The 11,735-nt window shown below is 37.7% G+C and overlaps 1 protein-coding gene across 1 annotated transcript; it reads left to right on the forward strand.

Moving 5' to 3' along the window:
• Positions 1-9,816: 9,816 nt before the first annotated feature.
• LOC134046813 (beta-1,3-galactosyltransferase 2-like) lies at positions 9,817-10,902 on the forward strand. Its single transcript, XM_062497589.1, has one exon. It carries the CDS (start codon positions 9,817-9,819, stop codon positions 10,900-10,902), a length of 1,086 nt encoding a protein of 361 aa, XP_062353573.1.
• Positions 10,903-11,735: the final 833 nt, after the last annotated feature.

Raw genomic sequence — 11,735 nt, forward strand, 5'->3', positions numbered from 1 at the left:
CTATCTGCATGTTAATTATAGTTAATTATAGTAAAATGCAGATACTTAAGGTGGCTATGTGTAGTGGAGTACTTGGCAAGACCCACTTTCTCCATTAAAATGGTATGTTTTAAATTCCTAAATAAATCTGGATAGAAAGCTCTGTATGAGGTATAATTTCCAAAGAAAATTCTAGAGCCTGTTCCATATATGCAGTAATCCCTAACTTTGTGGGAATTTAAATACTCATAAACTATGGGAAGTTGTGCTTGGCACATTCTGTTTGGGTTATCTGTTGAAGATCCACGTGACGAAAACCTAACCATGGGGAAACAGTTTTGGGTCAAACACAGAAATGGGACAAAGGCTGGTACCTGATGCCATCAGTTTGGTGTGCTGACATTGTGTGTTCACTCACTGCCTGAGCCTAAAATGAAAAATTGCTCTATTTGTACACAGCGTTATTTTGGCCATGATCACAAGATGGCATCATTACAAAACCCTTCCTATCAAAACCCCTGCACTTCTATATGTAGGAAAATTTTATCTATGCTGCCTTTGCTTAAATGTAGAAGACAGTTTATACTTAGAATACAAGTACCTCTTTCTGCCTTTAAATTATTACATGCAAATCATTCAATTAAACTATTAAATTATTACAGTATTATTTAAATGTTGCACCTCTGAATATCCTTAAAGAGTCAAATATCTTCAGTGATGTACTGTACAGATAAGAAATAATTGAATGGAGTGGTCAGAGCTCTGTCTGCAGCAATAATGGCTGACACAGTGATCACAACAGCTTTCTAAAGCCAAGCTCAGGAAAGGGGCTCAAGTGACTGTGATGGAAGGTACAACACTTCCAAAATCTACATAAAAGCAGTGTAAGCTCACTGAAGATGCTTATTGCTTTGCCACAAATAAGGGGATCAACATACCTGTGCTGACATTTTTTGGACAAGTAGGCAAGGATCTGATGACAGGGTGTTTGTCACAGTGGGGCAGAATCACTGCATAAGGAGCTGCAGTGCAGATGAAACTGCCACGGGGGGATTGTATAAATGTCTGAAAGCCTGGCAGTAGTTTCTTATGGATTCTATACTGGCCAGGGCTTCCCAAGGTGCTTCAAAACACACACTATAGAAATGTGGTTGTGAATGGGCAAGGAAAATGGAACTTGCCCAAGACAATGAGAAACAAAGGTAAAGGTAGGCTATTGTCTAAGCTGACCAGCCATGTGGAAATGTGTCTCAGAATGGAGCAGGTGATGAGCTCTACCTGTTACTGACACAGCTGGTCATGTGGATCAACATCTAATAGTTTAAAAAAAAAAAAAGTCTCCTAAATATCACAGCTTCTTTTCTTTTTGCCAGGGTCAGGATTAAATGCACAAGATGGCATTTATTGTTTGGACTCAGATATTTATTAGTTCTTATCTATATTACAGTTTCACAAACTGTGAGTTCTAAATTATTATTATTACCACCTAAATTATTTTTACTTTTAACCCAGTAACCAACCACCTGTGGTCTGCAATGTGGACTTCTGTATCCAGTTAAATAATAGCACCTAGACCCATGAAGAAGAAGGTGAAAAAGAAGGCTAAACCTCTGCCCTAAAACCTCCACCTTGCTTTATATATATACACTACTTTAAACTCTAAGTTTTCCACCATGTGATATTACACATTCAAACTACACACCTACAATTTTAGTTCTATCATTTGATTTTGGAAGCCTTCTCTACAGTCCCAGGTCAAATGCAGTGTTCTCTTGGGGGTCAGTGCCTGTCAGCACAGAAAGTCTAAAATGCTCAGTGACCAGGGTTCCAACATCTGCCCATCCTGTTTGAATCATGAACACTGCTTTGACAGTTTTGTTAAATTTCTTTTGGATATACCAAAGCAGACAAGGTACAAATATCATGATAACGATGATGACAATCAACACATACATGTGTATTTTCAAAAGTTTTTTCTACAATGGTGTAAGGCTCAGTTAATTAAATAGATTATTTATTTATGTTGGAAAAATGTCTGATGATTGGTGAATACAGTTCTGTAAAAGAGCTGTTTAAAAAAATTTAAAACTTACAGTGCTTTGTTCAAGTACGTTTAACATGTAGCCTTTGTCTCCCCACTTTTTTGTTTATTTAAAAAGGATTTTAAACTGTGGTGTGTTTTTTAAATGATTGCTTGACTTGTGGAAGAGTAAGGGATGCCAAAGGTGTGACGCACATTCCAATTTATTATGGATGCTTTAAGCTTTTCTGTTTTTTTAGGCAGGGCCATTGTTTGTTTTTATTTCTTGAGGCACACTCAGTGAAGCGAATGCTTGTAGAAAAGGTTGACATGTATGTTTTGCTGTTTTTCTTTGTATGCAAGGAGGCAAAGACTGCACTTGAAAAGGTGTTTATTGATACATGGATGTCTTCTGAGTTTTCCAAAAGATGGGTATTTTGTGATATTTGTTTGCCATAATTGCAGACTCTGAAATCCTCTCAGATTCACTATTCACTTCCTGTGGATACGGGAAGTTGCATGCCTTGACAATCTGGACAAACACTTATGATTGCTCTTGTTTGATCTTTGGAAATATGAAATGTTTGCATAAGTGCTCATGCATTTTGATGAAAAAATGCGTGACTCAGTTTTGCCTGCTTAAAAATATTTGGCAAGGTGCTTGTAATGGGCATTGTTAATTTATTTGCTTTTGCATTTCCTTTTAGTAAGAATCCTGGAAGTGAAGAATGTGCTCTGATGTGAGAGATAAAATATTTGGGGTTTTTTGTGTTGTGAAACGTTTTGCATGCGTGTAAGATACTGATACAGATCATAATTTTTGATATTTTTTAAGAGTGTTTTTTCTATTTTTTTAACTACATTAGCTACATAAGATGAATTTGTAATTAGATTGAGGGGTTTCTGAAATAATTGAAATGCTTTCAAAACTGTTGCTAACTCCACAATTTGTGGAGGACTTTTTACTATTTGAATGTTTGATTCTTACATTTTCATTGTTGGGTTTTGCCATGTTATTACTGATTTGTGTGTTTTTCCTGAACCATCAGTGAATAATGTTATTGCATCTAACGGCACTTTACTCAGCACTGGGGTTTTTTTAAACTTAATTTTGTTCGCAACAGCTTGTGGCTTGGAAAGTGAATTGAACAGACACTTAAATAGTTTAGCAATGTAATTTGCAATTATTTTGACTTTTGTAATGCTTAATTAATTTTTTTCAATGGTAGATAAATTGTTACAAAATTTTTGTTATGTCATTGTTAGCAATCTGCTCTGGCTTTGATTATGATTTGAGTGGTCATTTCTAATGCAAATTGTTATTGGAGATTTGTAAGATAAGAAAATCCATTTTATTATCAGCAAAGGATTTTTATTTGAGGTGTTTTATTGAAATATGAGATTAGATAATTTGATTTTTATAAAACGCTGCAAGAAGAAAAGCTGTGACATTGCACAAGGATGTTCTTGTCTTTGTTGAAGGGCTTTAGCAATTTTTTCAAGGGTTTTTTGGGCCTCAGGTGTGAGGGTTTTGGGAGATTTAATGTTGTAGTTTCCTTTTAATAAATTGCAAAGTGCTGTAAGTTCATAATTGGTGATTCCTAAAATTGGCCTGATTTAATTGATTTCTCCTAAAAGCTGCTGTAAATCTTGTAAAATATTGACATTGGTTTTGAGGCTTTTTAAGGATAAACTGTCCAAGTAAGAAATGACACCTAAATTATTTCTACTTTTAACCCAATAACCAACTACCTGTGGTCCACAGTGCGGACTTTTAAAGTTTTCCACTACGTGATATTTGCACACTTCTATTCAAACTACACACCCATAATCCCAGTTCCATCATCCAATTTTGGAAGCCTTCTCTACGGTCCCAGGTCAAATGCAGTGTTCTCTTGGGGGTCAGTGCCTGTCAGCACAGAAAGTCTAAAATTATCAATGACCAGGGTTCCAACACTCAAAGTGTACAAACAGGGAGAAAGCCTGGAGGAGACATAAAGTAATCCTTTTATTCTCCTTCCATTCTCCTCCCCCAGCAGGGAAAGGCTTCAGCTGAGGTAAGGAGTTCCCTTTGTCCTTTCAAGGGAGATAATGATGCACTGGAGAGAACTGAGGAGGAGGAATGATTGTGGTTGGAAGTTCAGCAAACATGTCAAGTCTGAGAAGGGACAAGAGAAAAGTTACCACGGAGAAAACTGTGGTTCAAGAGGCAATGAATTCAAGTAGCATGGAATACCCGTTTGGATTCAGGAAATAGAGTAATTACATTAAATAGGTTCTTTGGAAGGTTACAAGGCTTAAATTATTTAAATACGGACTAGAAAGGTACATGCAGACATTTATCAGAAATGAGCTGGTTCAAAGTGATACTGTTTTGGGGTGACTTGTGGCCTAAAAGCCATGCTAAGGTCTCTATTTAGTTGTCTATAGACATTTGTAGACTGTCTAACAGTTCAACAACCTCTCATTCTCAACCTCAAAGTTTGTCTGTCCAGATGGATACATATATTGTGTATATGTATCTACCAAAGAACTTAAAACCGTGGAGGACATCTTCCCTCAGAATTACTGGTACACAATGCTCAGCCTCTTTTCTGGTAAAAAAGAGTGTCATTCTAGTGTCACTAGAAGGACATTTTCCAAAGGGAGACTGGTCACCTAACACCTTCCATGAATTCCCACGTGAACTCTTAGATACAAACCAGAACAAACACAAACCCAGACACGAGACAGAAAATTGCTGTAGCATCACTAGATTTTTGTCTGAACTATGCGCTCCCAAGCTCATCCTTGCTTCTAGATCACATAGATACTGTGTGATCAGATCAGTTAACAGGATATGGGCTGGAGCTCTGTTCTAGCCCTTTAAAACTGGAACAGCAAATTGGGTAATGAATGAGTTCCTGTTTCTTGATTACTTTGCCTTTCCACAACCATGTGGCCCAACACCTGCTAGTTATTTGTCCTTATTTCCACAGTAAATAGCTATTCTGTGTGTGTATGTTTTCATGGCCTTGAAATAGAAGTACAGAGAAATGTAATATGGGATGATTACCGGGGAAAAGTGTGACCAATAGCTAATTACTTATTGCTATGAGAATGCACTGTTGGCAGCTGGATAAAGCTGGCTTCAGTCATAGTCATTCAGTCATCTGGTCAAAAAACAAAAGGAGGAAATACCCAAAGTCAACACAACACGTGTAATACACAGCATGTGTAATAAAACCAGGCAACTGAGAACCAAGAAAGAAGGAGGAAAGTGTTGTCTTGCAAAACACATGGAAATTAATCCTCCTGGGTTCTTGGGTTTCAAAGAAACTGCCATCAATATCCGGATGTTCATTCTGGTAGAGACCGTTGGGCACTGGCAATTTGCCATAAGCTCCTCTCCTTGTCCATCTCCTTGAGAAAAGCAGGTGCCACTGACTCATAGGACTCCAAAGAAGGTGAACGTGACATGAGAGAAGGGAGGGAGATACCAGGGAGTGCGTGTAGAACTATATTCCTTCTTCACTTGCCCTTTTGCTGATAGCAAATTAAACTAGTCCTATTTTCTGATACGACACATTTGTTAGACTAACAAGAAATTCTTGGCTCCTTGCAGACAGGGTGCTCCCCTTTTGTCCCATGACAAACTTTATTGCACTTCATTTCCTTAAAAACAGTGAGGGAATTGTGCAGTTTATATGTGATTAATTATTTGGCAGCCATATTTCTGTAGGCACGTTAAGAAAAAAAATATATAGCAGATAACTAGAGACAAGCAAATTCTAGGACAGCTGTTGCTGTTCACTTCTCTTTGGAGACTGTTTTAAAATCCAAAGTACGCTTGTGTAAAGAAAAAAAGAATCTAGAATGCTTCAATTTTTCATTTATTTCTGGTTCTTTGTTAAAAATTAATAATATTCCGGGGGGGGGGCGGGGGGGAGTGGAAAAAAGTACTATTCCTGCGTAGAATTAGCATTTGATGAGATTAGCTCAGTCTAGGCATATTTTAAATCAGAAAAGGACATATACAAGGCTTTTACACTACACTAGCAGATAAATACTTTATACATTTCTTAAATTAATTCCATATGCTCCTTAAATATGTGCAATTGTTATTAATATACTTCTTCAGCACTTTATGCAAACTGTTTGATTCTCTTCACAGTTAATTAAGCCGTTTTCTGTTCAAATTACTGTAATCATTGTACCAGACGGTGGTTTTAAGGATCACAGACCATGTCTTTTACTCATAGAAAAATATAATTTTAAATTTTGAAAAACTGAATGTAGATCTTTTCAACAATACACATTAAGATAATTTATATTTCTTCACTCTCTTCCCTCCAGCACTGATCCATGTCATACCTCAGCAGTACGTGTTCAGATGAGTTTCTATGTGTAAACCACAGAAGAGCTGCCTGGGTTCTCTGGGAAGCCAAACAGTGCAGGTAAGAGGGGGTACAAGGAGCTCTCTGCTTTTAAGACAGCTGGTTTTAAGACAGCTTTTTTTCACCTGCAACCCAATAACAAACAAGTACAGACAGGAGCTGCAGTGTCTCTGCTTCTCTTTACAGCCACTAAGAGCAAGTGCCACGGAGATGCCCAAGTCCATCCTCCAAATACCGTGGCACGTGGGATTGAAATTCCACAGAAGTTTCAAAAAAGAGGGGTGGAGCAGTTATTGGTTCATCTCACTGACTCCAGGGCCATCGCTGGGAGCTCCCACAGAGCCAGCAGGAGGTGGGGCTGGGACAAGGCTTTTCTTGCCAAGGGACTGGTGAGTCTGCGCTGAGCCAGGAGCGCTGCAGGACACGGCAGACCCCTGATGGAGCTCCTCTCCAGGAGACACTGCCTTTAGTCCAGGTGTGTGCACCTCCTGCTCTTCCCTCACTTCCCAGCTCTTCCTTCTATGGACATTTAGCCAATCTGCCTCAAGGCTGGCTTAACTAAGCCAGGGCTAACTAGAGGAGATGCTGTGATCTGTTTGCCAGCGGGTAGTTTGGGATTAAATCAGCCTTCAAACACACCTAGCATTTTCTCAAAAGATTACTTAGAAATTTGCCATTTGTGGGAGCACCTTCAACAGCCTGCACTTCAAAACTCATTACTTCAAGAATTTGGGAAAATATCAAAGCATTGCTACAATGTGAGGGGTTGGTTTTCTTAGTTTTATATCCTTCCGAAGTCTGTGATGCGATAGGGTAGAATTAGAACACAGTGAGATAGATTTTCACTCATGAGCTCTCAAATCTGTCCTTTTTCTAATAAATAAGGAAAAGATAACATAAACAGGAGTGTGGAGGAAGAGCACCATATTATTTAACCTTTTTTCTAATGCCTTTCCTGCTTTTCTCTACTCCTTTTCAGTCACATTCTTCCTTTTGATCATTTTAATAAGGCCCGGTTATGGAGGGTGGGAGGGGGAAGTTTAGCACATATGAAGTAATTTCAAACTACTTAATGTAGTTAAATGTGTGTGCATCTGAATAATCAGTGCATCCCACAGCAACCTAATATACACTGCATTTTGCTACACAGTTGGTTTTAGAAAAATAATTTTCATAATTACAGTTGTTTTGGTTTAATGGCATGGGTAATTATTGTGGGAAAGAGTTTATTTCTAAAGTATTTTTCTTTTTTCTGTGGAAAAAAATTAATAGAAAAGGAGTACTGTATTTTGAGAGCTTCCTGGTATTTTAAAGTCATAAGCAAGATAAACTATAATTATTTTTGAAGACATAGATACTCTTTGCTCTTTAACAGCGTGAATTTTCTACTAATCTTGTGATAACTCAATCAAATTGAAACAATAAATATTCTAGGTGCCTCTTAGAAAAGTCTTCTCAGAAGTTTCTGTTCTTTCCACAGTGGGACCAGGATTTTCTCCAATGGAACTGCACTGTCAAAACTAACAGAAGTCAAATACTTTGACAAAATATTTTTAGCTTCATCAAGAAAACTGCAGTACAGAACTACACTTAGAACACTGAAAATTGCCTTCTGCTCTTTTATTTTCATGTGCTGAAATTCTTATATTTCAAATAACAGCAAAGCAGTTAATGGGTACAGAAATGCCTCTCGACTTCTGATGTCATAGTGACCATATTCTTTCTTACATTATCTTGCTTTTCAGATCCTTGATGTTTAATATGTTATGATGCCAAAATGTACAGTTTCTAAAGAGCTAAAACCATAAGAAGGAAGACTGCTAGAGCTATGCTATTACTTGCTCTGTTCTTAATGTTTTATAGGTGTGTGGTACATGTGAGCTGCATTAAACTCCTGACCAGTTTATCACAGAATATCCTTAGGCCCTTTTTCTGTCCACCTCCAGCAGCTGGACATTCCCTGCAGGTACTGTGGCCCTTGGAGAGCTCTCACTGGAGCAGATTTGTTTGAACAGGAGGAGGAATAGGCAGGGACCTTAATCCCCAATCCCCTTTTGCTGCTGAAGGGGAAGAAAAGAAGTTGAGTTGAGCCCAGAAAAAGATGGGGAGGAGCTACTGGGTTTTATTTTCGTTTCTGTTTCTCGATATCCAAATGTATTTAAAATTAATCTTGGCCACCTTTCTTCTGTCCTAGATGGTATCTAGTAAGTGATCTTCCTGTTCTTTACCTTGGCCCATGAACTTTTTCATGCTATTTTCTCCTCTTGTCCTCCTGAGGAGAGGGGAAGTGGGGTGAGCATGTGGGTGAGTGTTTGTATGCTGGCCAAGGGTTATCCACCACACATTTACATTTAGATTATACAATATCCATTTTATACAGATTAAATTATAGTTGAGCACAAATCAATTTCTTTGCATTTCTGTTGCATATTAAAAATTACTATATCCGATCTTTTTTTATAGACTGCCTCTTCATTGCAACAAGTGACAGAGTATTTTTACCTTACCAAATAGAAAGTCCAAGGACCTGTGAACTTGTCCTCAGATTCTCCATGGGGACAGAGGTAGGATACCAGATAATTTAAGTCCTCCTAAATCTGTCATTTCCTTGTGGAGCAGCACAACTATGGAGCATCTCCAAGGCTTAGATAAATTTCTGTATTGTTTCATTGAAGTAAGCCAAAATTTGAAACTGGCTATTATGGAAATCACAACGAACTACCCAAAATTACAGTATGTGCACAGTTCCAGTATTTATACTTACCTGTCAGCAGTCAGGGAGGATGGTATCCTTCAGCTGAAGCCATTTGAAATGTGTGGATCTAGATTAAGACAGTTGTTACAAACATTCTTTACAGAGATAGTTGCTGGCAGGAAACACTTCATCTCATTGTCTGTCTGCATTACTTTTATAGAACCTACAAAGTAACTTTCAGCCATGCATCAAATATTTGATTTATCATAATAGCCTCCAATACTATGAACCCATAATCAATCATAATACTTCATTAACTTTGGATGATTCAGTTATGTGATAACATTTTGTAAAGCCTACAGGAAGTTACATATGTTTTAATATTTAAACATAGATCTGAGTAATTTCTGTTCTGATGAAATTATTACTTTTAATAGTGTATTTATTTTGTTTTATTTATTTCTTACTGTTTCTATCATACTGTATTTCTCTTGGGAAGAAAAGCCTGAAAATGTAATTATGATGTAATATGTAATGACTTTTTTTTTTTTGTCTTTGATGAAAATTTCTGCAATTTATTCTAAAATGAAATATTAGCATCCTTTTAACAATAACAAAATGAAAGGAATCCTGAATAATTGGAAGCCTGGCTTTTACTTTCCTGTGTCATAAAGGAAAACAATTACAAATTAGCTGCTCTTCTGACAAAATATCTGCTTCTTGTGCATCCCCTCACGGCTGCCAACATGAGCTACTGTAGCGGATTCTTCTCTCCTACGGAATGCACCAAGAGAAGTCTTTTTCTGGTTTTCACCATCTCTTTTACAGCAATATATTTGATTTCCTATTTTCATAATTCTCATCACCTTGCTGCTCTACTTAAAAGTGATGATCTTCACATGGAAAGTGAAAATAGTTTATTTAAAAAAATACTGACAAATTTCAAACAAATCTCAGTGAAAGAAAATGGAGAACTGCCGCCTGAAAATGAGAAATCTGGGAATAAAGCCACACCCACTCCGACACAGTCATTTACATTCATTATTAATGAAGAAGAGAAGTGTAAAGATAAAACACCTTTCTTGGTATTGCTGATATCAACCACAGCAGCTGAACTTCAGCACAGAAGCGCCATCCGAAAGAGCTGGGGGAACGAAGCTGCGGTTCCAGGAGTTGAGATTGTTCGGCTGTTCATGCTTGGCATTGAGAGCAAGGGGGGAAATGAGGATGTTCTGCTGAGAGAAAGTGAGCAGTATCACGATATTATCCAGCAGGACTTCCTGGACACTTACAACAACTTAACTCTTAAAACTCTGATGGGCATGAGGTGGGTGGCCTCTTACTGCAGCAGCACGAGATTTGCTATGAAGACAGACAGTGACGTTTTTGTCAACACGATGCACCTGATTGAAAAGCTCCTCAGGCCTCTCCCACCTTCCACACAGAATTATTTCACAGGCCACTTAATGAAAGGGCACACCCCAATTCGGAATAAAGCCAGTAAATGGTACATATCAGAAGAAGAATTCCCAGGTAACAGATACCACCCTTTCTGTTCAGGAACTGGCTATGTCTTTTCTGGAGACCTGGCTGCAAAAATTGTCAATGCGTCTTTAATGATTAAATATATACATTTGGAAGATGTTTACGTAGGGTTTTGTCTTAATGCAAAGGGAGTAGAAATAGTGCCACTTCCTTATTCACTGTTTAACCTACACAAGGTCCCATTTTCTCCCTGTATGTACAACAAAATAATTACATCTCATCACATTCAGCCACATGAGCACATACTCTATTGGGAAACACTGCAAGAGAAGAGACACATGTGTTAGAAGAGAAAGGTCCAGCCTGGAGCATCCCAGGAACTTCCTTTGACAATGGGCAAAGCAGCAGATGTTTTCTTAGTGGGAACAGAACATCTGTGTAATTATAACCTTCAAGGTCCTTGGACATCCTGAATCAGGAGCCTAGGTTTTGTATTAGGTTGAATTCAAAGATTTTTCCTCCATAAGGAAGCCTTTCTCTGTTGAGTGAATACTGATTGGTACCTTATTTAGTTTTAGATGAAGCATCAATTAATTTTTAAAGCATTTTAAAATGTGACAAGATATCATATCAACCCTACTAAAGAAAAAGCAAAGACAATGTAATAAAACTTGTTCTTTCGTTAAAAACTAGTAAGTAAATGTGTTAATTTTATACTGCTCAGATGCAATTTGCCTATGTACCATTAAATGTACTCATGTGGCATTTCAGTGTGACTGCAAAAGAAAGCACACGTGATATCCTGTGCTGGGGAATTAGTTCCAGAAATGTAGGCAGAAAATGCTTCTTCAGAAAATCTAACACTAGCATTTCCCAGATCTCAGTTAGTGCCCACAGTGGCTACTACTCACTGCAGTCACATATACAAGGAACACATCACACACAAGATACTGCTTATTAGTTATCATAGAGATGCAATAAAAACAGGAAAATTAAATGCTGATAGACTGTCCTGTTAGTGTTATATTAAATTACATTTTAAGGTGTTCATCTGTGTACAAAATAATCAAATAAAACACAAGATGATGGTTACTAACCTCAGAAGATGAAAGTTTCAGTCCAAATCCCTATCATGGGAATCAAAATGTGACATGAACACCAAACACTTCAGCTGGAGGTG

Source organism: Cinclus cinclus, chromosome 8 (assembly GCF_963662255.1).
Source record: "Cinclus cinclus chromosome 8, bCinCin1.1, whole genome shotgun sequence".
Taxonomy (NCBI): Eukaryota; Metazoa; Chordata; class Aves; order Passeriformes; family Cinclidae; genus Cinclus; species Cinclus cinclus.

What these genes read in the sequence shown, in the direction of transcription:
- LOC134046813 (XM_062497589.1), top strand. Translation starts at nt 9,817, where the DNA reads ATGAGCTACTGTAGCGGATTCTTCTCTCCTACGGAATGCACCAAGAGA.